This window comes from Adelges cooleyi, unplaced genomic scaffold (genome assembly GCF_023614345.1).
Source record: "Adelges cooleyi isolate 19-005CV unplaced genomic scaffold, UGA_ACOO_1.1 ACOO_flye_CR_arks_rails_tigmint_CR_PRNA_376, whole genome shotgun sequence".
Taxonomy (NCBI): Eukaryota; Metazoa; Arthropoda; class Insecta; order Hemiptera; family Adelgidae; genus Adelges; species Adelges cooleyi.
Window position 1 is genome coordinate 707,317 of NW_026096053.1, and position 12,074 is coordinate 719,390.

At 28.9% G+C, this 12,074-nt stretch overlaps 1 protein-coding gene across 5 annotated transcripts; it reads right to left on the bottom strand.

The window, feature by feature from the left end:
- Window positions 1–600: 600 nt before the first annotated feature.
- Window positions 601–11,171, bottom strand: LOC126840520 (protein zer-1 homolog). Of its 5 annotated transcripts, XM_050576327.1 has the most exons (7): window positions 10,768–11,171; window positions 9,965–10,647; window positions 9,766–9,905; window positions 9,341–9,501; window positions 9,065–9,267; window positions 8,822–8,991; window positions 7,299–7,851 (listed from the first exon to the last, which is right to left on the bottom strand). In XM_050576327.1, the coding sequence occupies exons 2-7, from the start codon at window positions 10,522–10,524 to the stop codon at window positions 7,805–7,807; spliced, it is 1,281 nt and encodes a 426-aa protein (XP_050432284.1). In that variant the 5' UTR covers window positions 10,525–10,647; window positions 10,768–11,171; the 3' UTR covers window positions 7,299–7,804. The 5 variants fall into 5 exon arrangements, with proteins under 5 accessions (XP_050432282.1, XP_050432283.1, XP_050432284.1 ...); XM_050576324.1 differs by having other exon boundaries at window positions 9,965–11,171; XM_050576325.1 differs by lacking the exons at window positions 7,299–7,851; window positions 8,822–8,991; window positions 9,065–9,267 and adding exons at window positions 601–987; window positions 1,052–1,257 and having other exon boundaries at window positions 9,965–11,171.
- Window positions 11,172–12,074: the final 903 nt, after the last annotated feature.

Below are 12,074 nucleotides of genomic sequence, written 5' to 3' on the forward strand. Positions count from 1 at the left end.
TGCTATAGTAAATAGCTATAGTAAATTGATTTCCGTAATTCTAAACCATCATTAGTAATTATGGAAATCAAAACTATAAGTAAACACAGGTAATACTTGTCACACATAGAGTTTAGAACACTAATACAATTACACACTCTATAAATAACTTATATACTATGCTATTAATTATAATAACTATTTTTTTTTTTTATTCAAGTATGAATTAGTTTTTTTTTATAAGTATTCACTTATAAAAAAAAACTCAATTATTGACACATTATAATCTTATATACTTTAATATAAATTAAATAATTAATTATTATCTATATCATTAACTTAGGTTATTTTGAATTAATACATTAAAAGAGTTTTGTCGTCGAGTGAAAACTTCAAAATGTAACTTCTAATATTATACAGCAATTGATTATTTAATAGGAAAAATAATATAATAATATCAGTGTCATGCAGAAACGCATTCAAAATTGAACGCTTTCTTTATAAGTGAACAATCTGAACACAACGCGACATTTTACGACTATTAGTGCTAAAAATACGGAAGATAACAAATCTTAAATATACTTAGATAATACTTTCTGTACAAATTATTTTCCATATAAGTATGAGTACTTACTACTACTTATAGTTATTATATCATGTTAATACACTGAATAATAACTGCATATTAAGGAGTATTTCTTTCCGTTTTTAATGATTCCATTATAGACAGGTTTAATTTTAATAATATATTTAAATAATGTTGATCCTGACTTAAAATCTATTAAATATAAATTATTTTAAATTGGGTACTAAGAATTAAGCTTAATAAGCATTTTATCGGATTATTCTAAGTTTAGAGCAGCTACAATTTCTTCTAGCTTATAATTTACATCGTCATCGTAAATGTTTAAGCCTATTCCAGTTTCCAGTACGTGGTAGAGTTGTCTTCTGGCAGGTATATCAAGCGAAGTTAATTCAAATTTATACATGAGTCGGAAAAGGGCGGAACTAGAATAAATAAATTATAATTATTTAACAACTCGCACAAAAAAAAGCTATTTTGACTACTAACATTCCTGATTTTTGGACTTCATCACTGTCTATATTTGTTGTGATTGCATCTATAACCATGTGAACTGCCTTCTCGAGTTGTGTAAACCTGTTTTGTTCAATAAAATTTGTTATATCATTAAGAACTTCTGCTAGCAGTTCAGGTTTATCGTGCATAAATGAATTAAATGCAGTGATCAATTGTTCTTCGTTAGCATTTCCACTTATCTATAAACATATCAAATAGAGATTAATTGAAATCACGTTAGATTATGGACAAAAATAATTTAAATTTTTACAGTTTTTGCTGGAATATGTTCCCGATTACAAGCGTCATACATTGTATGATAAAGGCCAAGATATTCCAATGGATTTTCAACTCGAGATTCTAAACCGGGGATGTCACACTGCTTTCCATTCGAAAATCCATTCGAGGATTCACCTAGATCTTGACTATTTGCAGGACCTATAACAATATTGTATTTTAATATATATAAGTAAATTAAGCTACGAAAAGTGTATTGCATTATTATATGCTCTACTTAAACAGGAACCAACGGACGAAGCCATTTTAATAAAAAGGCATTCGGATAAAAACAAAAAATAATTAAAAACAGTAAAAAACTGTTGGAATTTTGAAATAAGTATAAAAATTTAACTAAATAAAAAAAAAATATTTTACAACATGAATAAGGATGATTCGAAGAAAATAACTCTGATTTTGCACTCTCACAACAATCAAAAAATGTTTGTAAAAATATTGGCAACCTGGGTTTTGGGCATTTGTCTGTTATAAAAAAATTTCAAAACTAATCGTATTAGTTTTCCTATAATTTTTAAAATGTATAGATTTCTAAAGCTATGTATTTAAATTAAATAAAAACAGAATTATTCTCTATGTATCAAGGTTAGGTTTTGAATTAGATTAATATAAGTAAAATGCAATTTCATAGCCATCCGAACTTAACTTAAAACTAATCATCTGAAATATTATATTTATTAAAATTATAAAGAGCAAGAAAAACATAGTTTTCGTTAAATTCAATAATATAAATTTGTATTCATCACGTTGGCTGACTTGGTTTGGCTCTGCAGACTATATACTTATTCATATTTGACGATGAACAAACCACACATTGACTACTCTTGGTAAAATATCATTGTTAAGCTATTACTATAAACATTTTGACAATATAACTTTTAACTTAGCTATGTTTTTGGACTTTATGAACAAAATTAATTTGTGTCATACATTTTGTGGGCGCATACGATTTGCCTCCCTTTCTTATCGCAACTTTTACGGTCATAAACTACTATATAGTGGCTTTCCATGCCAGTGTGTCAATATTTTTTATCGGAGTAAAAGGTAATAAAGATCACTAAAAGGAATTCGAAAATCGAATATCCTTGGGATGTAACTCGGATTAAAAATATTGACTACCTGACACGGAAGACAACTAGTTCTTTTTAAACCAAAATGTTAAGATAACAAATATAGGTCAGCGGAGGCGTTTCGAAGATTATTTCTCAGGCAACTAGTAGGTACATCATTTTTACGAGTTTTCGGAATTTCGGGACAAGTTTTTGCGTCATAGAAATCGTCAAAAATCGTATTTTCCTCGCTTAGTCTACGGAACTACGGGGTATGTTTACACCTCGTTACAGCCCAAAAACATAGCCATGTTTCAATGTTCATCCGTAAAACGAAAAAATATAATTAGATTTTTGTTTGTATAAATTATATAACGAATAACAATAACCGGAGAAAAAAAGAAACAAAACTGAATTAACTGTAAAAAGCAAGCATAAATATATGTGACGATCCTTCTTGCACATAATTAATTGTTGAGTTGAATTGATCTGGTAAAACGGAATGAAAGATGGATCGTGTATAATGGAATAATATAATATAAAAATTCAAAATTACCTCTTCCAGCTAAATTTGTACCGGATATATCTAATGACATAAGATTAGGAAGGCTTTTTACGATGAGTGCTAACGTATATTCGTCCCTAAACATATTCTTAAACCTTTGTTCTTGAGTAGACGAACATCTTGATAAGTCTAAAACACTGAAAGTCCACAATTAATTTATAGCTAAAAGAGCAAATGTTGTAAAATTATTTACGTTTTACTTACACCAAGGACTTCAATTCACAAACATGAAGAACAGTTTTATTTTGTTCCATACTACGTGTTGGTACTTCGAACAGAATTAATGTATGCAAGTTGGGTAGCTGTTTTGTGTACTGAAGACAAATTACGATTTTAGAATACGAAAAATCTAGTGTATTAAGTTGTGATAAGTCGTTGCACCTAAAAAACCAAGTTACGTTGCTTGTGTCCTTTTTTTTCATCCCTTTTAGAGCCAAGAGCTTGAGGCTCGGCGGTCTGTTGCCGCCTAAACTAACTACTTTTGACAACTTTCTGAATATTAAATTGTAAGAAGGTAATGGGCCAGTTATGTGGACGCGCGGACCAATAACTAGCGACTGTAAGTTTTTGGAGTATTTAAATATACGTGCAAACATCTTGGAATCAAAATTTGTACAGTTTTTCAAATTTAGTTCATACAAATTGTGACGCAAAAAATACTTAAGGCCGGCGCCAGTGATGCTAGAATCATGTATGTTTACCGATTTAAGGGAGGTTTTAGTAACATCTTTGAAAAGATGTGCCACGGAGTCATTAATATCTTTGCCGCTGTCCTGGTAGGCCTTTAAAAATTCTTCACAAATAAATCTATGCAAAAACAACCCCTTGTGCAGAGTATATCCTTCGCTACTGTAAGTACCCAAGATGTTCAAATTAGAGGCTAAAGACTCTAAACACAAACTAAACAGAGTAGTCGGAAACTGTTTCATTGTTATTATTATTTTAAAATAAGATCCGTTCTAAAAAAAATTTATCTCGTACTTTTCAACAGTATGTACGCCTCTAATTATCTTACTACAAATATTGCCGTTTCGACGTATTGCCCGTTTTTCACGTAAATATGGTTAGGTTGAATGCCCTGTTGTATGTCTTCGACGGTCGCGAACCGCTGCTACAACACTGAACAGTGACTGTTTGTAATATAAATCTTGAATCTTCACTACTCACGGTCAAAACGAGAGAAAACGTAACACACCATTGGACATTAACCACATCCTGCGACCTCGTACTTTATTGATTTTTATATTTAAGTTATAACATCCAACTATCAGCTGTATACAGTACTGCCACCGATTAAATTACTGGTAATTATTATACGATAGACTATCTATGCTATATGGTCAAACATATCTTAAAACGGCTAATTTACGATTGTACCTAGCATTGATTTTAGTTATAATTGAAGAAGAATATTAGGTAAGTATGTTGATGTGTAGACATTATAATATGAAATACAATCAAATAGTTTGCGATATCGCTGACAAGGTAGCACTGTACAACCAACCCCGCTTAAACAACACGTACATTGCCGGACTACTACGTTAGTCATTTTGTTCAATGGCGGGAAAATTTGAAATAAACGCGTCACGCGGTACTGTTTGTCATTTGGCTAATAACTGAATTATTTCACTTCTTAAAACACTAATTTCAAAAATTAAAATTTTTACCTAATCTTACCATATTTTTTTTTACCCATATTTAATCATAGCATTTACAATTATTCTAACGTCTACGACATACTTCATGTCATACATACTTAAAAAATGTCATAAATTTTGAATACTTCTAATAAATTAAACGCCTGCGATTAAATATGACAATAATTATTTTTTATACGCTATAAACGTTTCATTATTGGCTTCGTTCAAATTGAATACAAATGTTTTTAGTTTATAAAGTTTTAATTATTAATTATTAAAACCCTTCCTATATTAATATACCTAAACTGGGTTTCTTTTTTTATTACATGACCATCATCTATTACTAGTGCAAGGTTAAAACTTCCTAAAAAAAGAGTGGTCCATGATAATCCAATTTGTATTTTATTGTTTAAAAACAAGTACAATATGCGAATAAATATTATACAATATATGTGTAAGTAGGCACATGCATACAGAATGCAATATTGAAAAGTAAAAACCTATCAAAAATAAAATTCACTTACTAGTGTGAGTACTTACAACTTAGGTAGATTTTTACCTAGGTAATCATTATTGTTAAAAATATATGCTGTCAATATAATAACACGTCATGGACTTTTCGTTGTATGTATAATTAGGTAGCTAATTATCTCAAACCAATTACAATTATTATTTTTGTTTGACATTAGATAACCAGTACTTAACCGTTTAAATTAAAAAATAGGTTATAGAACATGAACTTATCAGTTATCAGTGATAATATAGTATAGGTAATATTACATTTTATACTATTTATAGACTCTACGCTGTATAATGCATCCATATACAATTTTTTTAATGCAACTTGTTTAGTAAATAGGGTGATATACGATAGTTTTAATATAAAATAGTTCATTGTTAATGTCTCTAATGGGATGAAGCAAGTATACATACTTCATTGTTTTTTCCTCTTAAAACTGAATCAAGATGTATAAAGCTAAATTTTAGGGTATTATATATGATAATAGATTGATAAAACGAAATTTAAACAACACAATAAATCTTTAATTACAAAATATAATTTAATTTTTTAGCATTAACATAAATCATTCTTCTTAGCGTTGTAAGAGTCTTAGGTGGCAAGATAACCTGGTAATGAAATAGGAATTAAAGGTTTTGATTTGCGATAGTGAACTTATAACATGCATAAATAAATATTTGCAGTTTTGTATGTACGTAACAGTTAAATTTTATTTAATGATAACACTGTAATATTCTTTTAAGTACAACTGTAAGTATTCTATGCGTAAGAAATGTAATATTCTGAGTAATAATTATTATTTTTTAATTAATTTTAAATTCTATGTTGTATAATAATTAGGTAAATACTTAATTAAAAATTTTGTTACAATATAATTCACCGACTCATTAAAATGTAAAATTAATAAATAAGATATATCCATACATATTATTCTATTTATTTATTTTATCATTTATGTAATATAAATATGTAGTTGGGTAAATTTATATAGTTTTTAATGTATAATACATAATTGTATTACTTTTGAACCATGCAAACTATTAGTTTAAAATTTAAATCAACATATACATGTTATTGCTCACACTATGATAAATAATTAATGTGTTAAATCCACAGTTTTAATTTTAATAACAATGTATAATATTATAACTAGATAGTAATATCATTTTAACAGCTATACACTAAATAGTAGTTGCCTACACTACTAGACTAGTTCTATCCATAACATAGTATAATAGGTTAAAGCTAGTATAAGGTTTACGGTTCTACCTCACACCGCAATTTCTATTGTTAACATTTATTATATTAAAGTAAACTTGTATAATATATTACACTACGAAAAACAGAAATATTTAATAATAATTGTTACAACATTATTAATATTACCAGAATATAATTACATCATAGTTATAGTTTTAATAAGAGGTATAGTTTTAACAGGAAATTATAACACAAACATTATTTGAATAATTTTTTTCTAAATATTATAAGTTAAAAAATTATATGGGTACATAAAATATTTTTCAAACATTACACAAATAGTAGTACTATGTTCAATTCTATTCACCATTACATGACTCACACGTTGTAAGTAATAGATAAGTAAAAGTATAAAGATAGGTAAAACGTACTACACATATAGACTATATAGCACTAATATAATATTACTATAAATACACAACTATATATGTAACTTATACATTTTTGAGTTAATAGTAATGACTATACGTTTTAATTATTTTTAATATTTATATGAGTACATACTTATAAAACTCAATTACTAAAAGTTGAAACATGATTTAAAAATAAATTTACAAGAATTATATGCTAAAGAAAATCTTACATAATCATTAATCAAAATGAAATAGTTAATAACAATATCAGTGTTACGAAGAAACACATTTAAAATTGAATGCTTTCTTTATTTGTGAACACTCCAATCATTGCACAAATTTTAAGGACTATTGATGCTTAAAATACTGAAAATTAATTATCAGTTACAACTAAAAGAGAAGTTTACAAGAATGTGCAAAAAGTTCACAGATAGTGGTATAAATAGACAAAAATAAAGGAAAGAAAATATGTTGTTGGTAGACTTGGTTGTATAAGCTTGAAAGAAGTAAAATTTTAAGGAATCAAAGTAAAAAATAAATAAAGAGATACAAATCTCTTATTATCCAAAATATGAGTAAGGAAAAAAGTTCTTACCGATTTCACTTAGCAGATTTATCTACATCAGTTTATATTGTATATGAGACATAGATTAATGATTCTTTGAGCTAGCGGTATATTATACCAGGCTGATTGGTCATACTATCATTATCATTGAGTAAATCTTGCATAATTTATAAACCAACTTCAATGTTAGTTCAACTTTTTATTGAGCATAAAAATATATGAATTTTTAAATTAGATAAAAATACAAATTTGGCCGACCCCATGTAGTTGGGAGTGTAGGGGGAAGATAAAGAAGAAGATAAAAATACAAATTGTGCCTTCAATGGCCTACAAAAGTAGAAGAATATTATAATTTACTTTGTCACTAAATTAGTTATTAAACAAATCCTTAAGCATCTAAAGAAGACCTTAATGACATTTCTATCAAGAAACCTTTTACAATTGATCAGTACTTCATCCATTATATTCAACAGTATAGACCACACTACTTTAAGAGCGTCATCATACATATCTTGTTCCAGTCTGTTTTATATTATTGCCATTATGTGCTAGATAAAAAAAAGTTATTAATTTGTTAAAATTGAGACAGAAATAACATACTTTTTTTTTTTTAAGCAGAGGTTGTTTTTAAGCGAGATAAAATATGTAAAAAGAAGTTTTATACTTCCTTATCATTCTTCAATGCAAGTTAGTTGTTGAAACTTTTAAAATTAGATAATGATATACTAACGATTAAATTACTATTAAAAAACAAGTAACAACGTAGTATATGCATCTTGTAAATAAGTTGTATGCCAATTAAGAGTTAAATATATAATATTAGGAGTTTAAAAAATAGTACTTGATAATAATAGTTTTTAACACAATATATTATGTTTTGTATTTCTGAGATCTGTGATGACAGTTTGCTAAAATTAGACTCAATAGCTTTTGTACTTTCTCTTGGATTTCTTATTAATATTGTAAAACAGAAGTGATTTCAATGTCAAATAGTATTGTGTCAAAAATATTGATTTAGAACCTAACCTATCCTCTGTAACCCTTTTAATTTGAACACTGGAGTAAATAAATTACTTTAATTGATACCTTAATGACTCTACAATTTTTTAGTTCATTTTTCTGCTTATTGTATAAATTCCATGTAACTGCATTCAGAAAAAAGTGATAAATGTTGGTAAAATGTATGATTGTGATTTGTGCAGTAACTGTTAGACTCATACATCTCACACACGAACACACATACACACACTATTATTATTGGTGTACAAATTTAGAAGTGAAGTTAACAAGTTGTGCAAAAAAGAAAAACGATAGTGGTGAATAGCTTTGTTAACAGATAAGAAACAAATGAAAAATAAAAAAATGTTCTTTGTAGGCCTGGTTGTAGTTGATGAAGGTGGAAAGAGGCAAAATTTTAAGGAATCAAAATAAAAGATAAATTATAGTCGATAATATTATATTAAAAAGGTTATACAAATTGTATCTAATCCATGCTTCTATCTTATTAATTATACTAACCTAATCCCAATGATAGAAGAAAAGTCATAGTTCCTTGGCGAATCAAATCATTACTGTAGTTATAACAATTTATTCCCGTTAACAATGCTCTAATGATTTTATTTTGTACATGTATGTTATTTAAAAGTAAAGAGTTTTTATAGAATACCACAATGTCGTTAATTGTAATACTAGAAAAAAATTCAATTTAAATTAATTCCATGTCTAAAAAAATGAATGTTAAAATAAAAGTTTTTTACTTACATGCACAACATTTGAATTGATTTTTTATTTGTATATCTTGTGAAAACTTCTAGAACGATATCCAAAACTTCATCAATTTTTGTCCACTGTTGTTCCTTTACTAAACATTTGACATCATAAAGAATGTTTTTAATTTGACTTGGTCTATCCATATACAAACCAGCTGCTATTAATAATTGTTCTTCGTTAGCATTACCGCTTATCTAAAATAGTAATAAATCATAATTTATGGAGGGAAATGTAGGAAAACAAAACTAATGTTTTATTTTATAATACAGTTTTTGCTGGAATTAATTGTCGACGACAAGCATTATACATTGTATGATAAAGGCCTAGAAATTCGAATGGCTTGTTAGCTCGCGTTCGTAAGCCAGGAATATCATATAGTTTTCCATGAGTTCCATTCAACGATTCATGAACTGGATTTTCTGCAATACCTGTAATCATATTGAATTTTAAAATACTTATTTTACACAATATACTGTAACAAAAAAAAATGTCTTGTATTACCTACATAATATTTGCGTAAATACTTTATATCAAAAAATGTTTTACATTAAATTGAATGATTTTTATTTTGACTTTAAGACTATTTTAATAATGATATGGACTATAGTCTATAATCAGTCCCAAATAAATGTTCATTTATTATAAAGATAATATGTGAAAATAATATTAAATTATTTAAATTTAAAAATTACCTTTTCCAGCCAAGTTTGTACCGGATATATCTAATGACATGAGTTCAGGAAGACTTTTTACAATATGTTCTAGTGTTTTATTTTCATCTTTGAATATACCACGATTCGGAGAATAATTACTTTGTGAAATATCTAAAACACTTGGAATTCCATAATTGATTAATATCTACATGAATTTAAATATTGGTGTTCTACTTACACTAATGTCTTCAATGTACAAATATGAAGAATAGTATCATTTTTTTCCAAATTCTGTGCATTAAATAGAATTAATGTATGCAAATTAGTAGGATTACACATGTTGTAATAAAAACAATCAATTCCCAAACTGTATGAAAAATCTAATATTTCAAGTTTCATCATCAGCACTCTGAACTCATGATTTAATTTTGTGTTGTCCAGAGAAAAGTAAGGTGAAATAACAAGTTTTCTTAAAACCAGATGTTTAAGGTTTGGCGCTTTTAGATTGATATTTTGAACTATACGACACAATCGTTTTGAACTGTTTTCCGAGTGCTTAGTGGTTATTATACCAGCATCTATGTTCAACATCTCTAGGTTGTGAGCATAATCAAATAGTATATTAAACATCTCGTACGATAGACTGTCACAGTCTATTAATGTTAGCTCGTACAAATTATGACGCAAAAACAATTCGAGACCGTTTATGCTGATGCTAGAATTACGCAGGCTTAACGATTTAAATTTGGTTTTTGTGTCGTTTTTGAATATGTTTGCAAAAGAGTCATTAATATCCATGCCGTTCTTTTGACAGGTTTCGATAATCAATTTCCAAAAAACACTGGGCACAGCAACATTTTCACGCAGCGCGTACCCTTCGCGGGTTTTTTGACACAGAACGTCTAAATTGCCGGCTAAATACTTTAAGCACAAAAAGAAAAGAGATTCTGGTGAGTTTGTTTTTATGTTCCCAAAGCCACTCGCCATCTTACGACGTTCAATCTGGTACAATTTACAATTTAAGTGTAATTGCCTACTTACTTTTGACAGTATGATATTCTCTGTAGATGAATACTTGTTAAATACCTTATTGGTCGACTAAAATTATTAGTGACATACAATGGCGGAGGCTCTTCTGACTTCGAAGCTTGACCAGTAAGTAATAACTTGTGGCGCTGAAACATTAACCAACTGCTGTTTTTATAGGTCAAACTATATTATGTACACTATATAATTGAACGAAAGGCGATCAATACTAAATTTAAATAAGCTTGACAGGGTGTCGCGCGAGAGAGACGAAAGCAAAATGTTGGCAGCACCATGACCGAACTGGATCATTGAGCGTTGTAGAGAAGCCGTTCAGTCAACAACTTTGTTCGACAAGTTACTCCTCTTTATGGTGCAGTCACTTTAGATAAACCAATTTTAATACGGTAATTAGTAAATATTTGTGGTGACACAACTTTTGTTATAACTTAATGTTACTTATTACCAAGATTTAAGATAATAATAATAAATCGTGTAATAAGATTGACTATGATTCCTATCATACCGATATGCTTTGATAATAGAACGAAGGACGATGTTTTGTCAACGTTACGTGGTCTCGATATTGGACTTACTAATATAAACCCATAGTTGTACACCATAGATTCAAAGCGGTTCAGCGATTTATCTGCACAAAAGATGTTTGCTTGTTAGGTCTAGTTCAGAGACAATGGCGTAACTAGAGACTAAAGCGTCCAGGTGCAAGACATTTTTTTTCGCTCTGTGTTACATGTAACTTTTTACTTTTATAGTAGACCGTGCAAAACCGCCCTAAAATAGAATGCGCCCGGGGGCAGCTCACCCTTCTGCATCCACGGTAGCTACGCCACTTGTTCAGCGCATCGTCTATTGGCCAATAAAGTTTGGGGTTTTTTTCTTTTCTTTGCAACTTTTTCTGGCGTACAATATGATGTTTACAAATAGGCCATTGGCCAAGGTGCATTCCCAGGTATTTGGCTAAATCATTTTGTAGGATAATTTGTTGATTCAGCGTGACTGATATGTTTTGGTTTACGTAACGTGTAGTCAACATGCACCGACTTGTCCCCATTAATTTTATTTTTTGTCCAATCGTATACGTGATTGTTACTTGTAAAATGTTAGTTGCAGCTTGGTCCTTCTCAGGTTGATAATAATTAATAATATTCCCACGTCGTCGGCAAACAGCTATCACTGAGTCGCCATTAGTTGAAATATCAGCTGTGTAGAGTAGGTGCAAGATAGGTCCGAGGATACTTCCTTGTATTCTTCCAGATAGTTATTTTTTCTTCGTGCATGACGCTAAACTGACATTTAGTCAG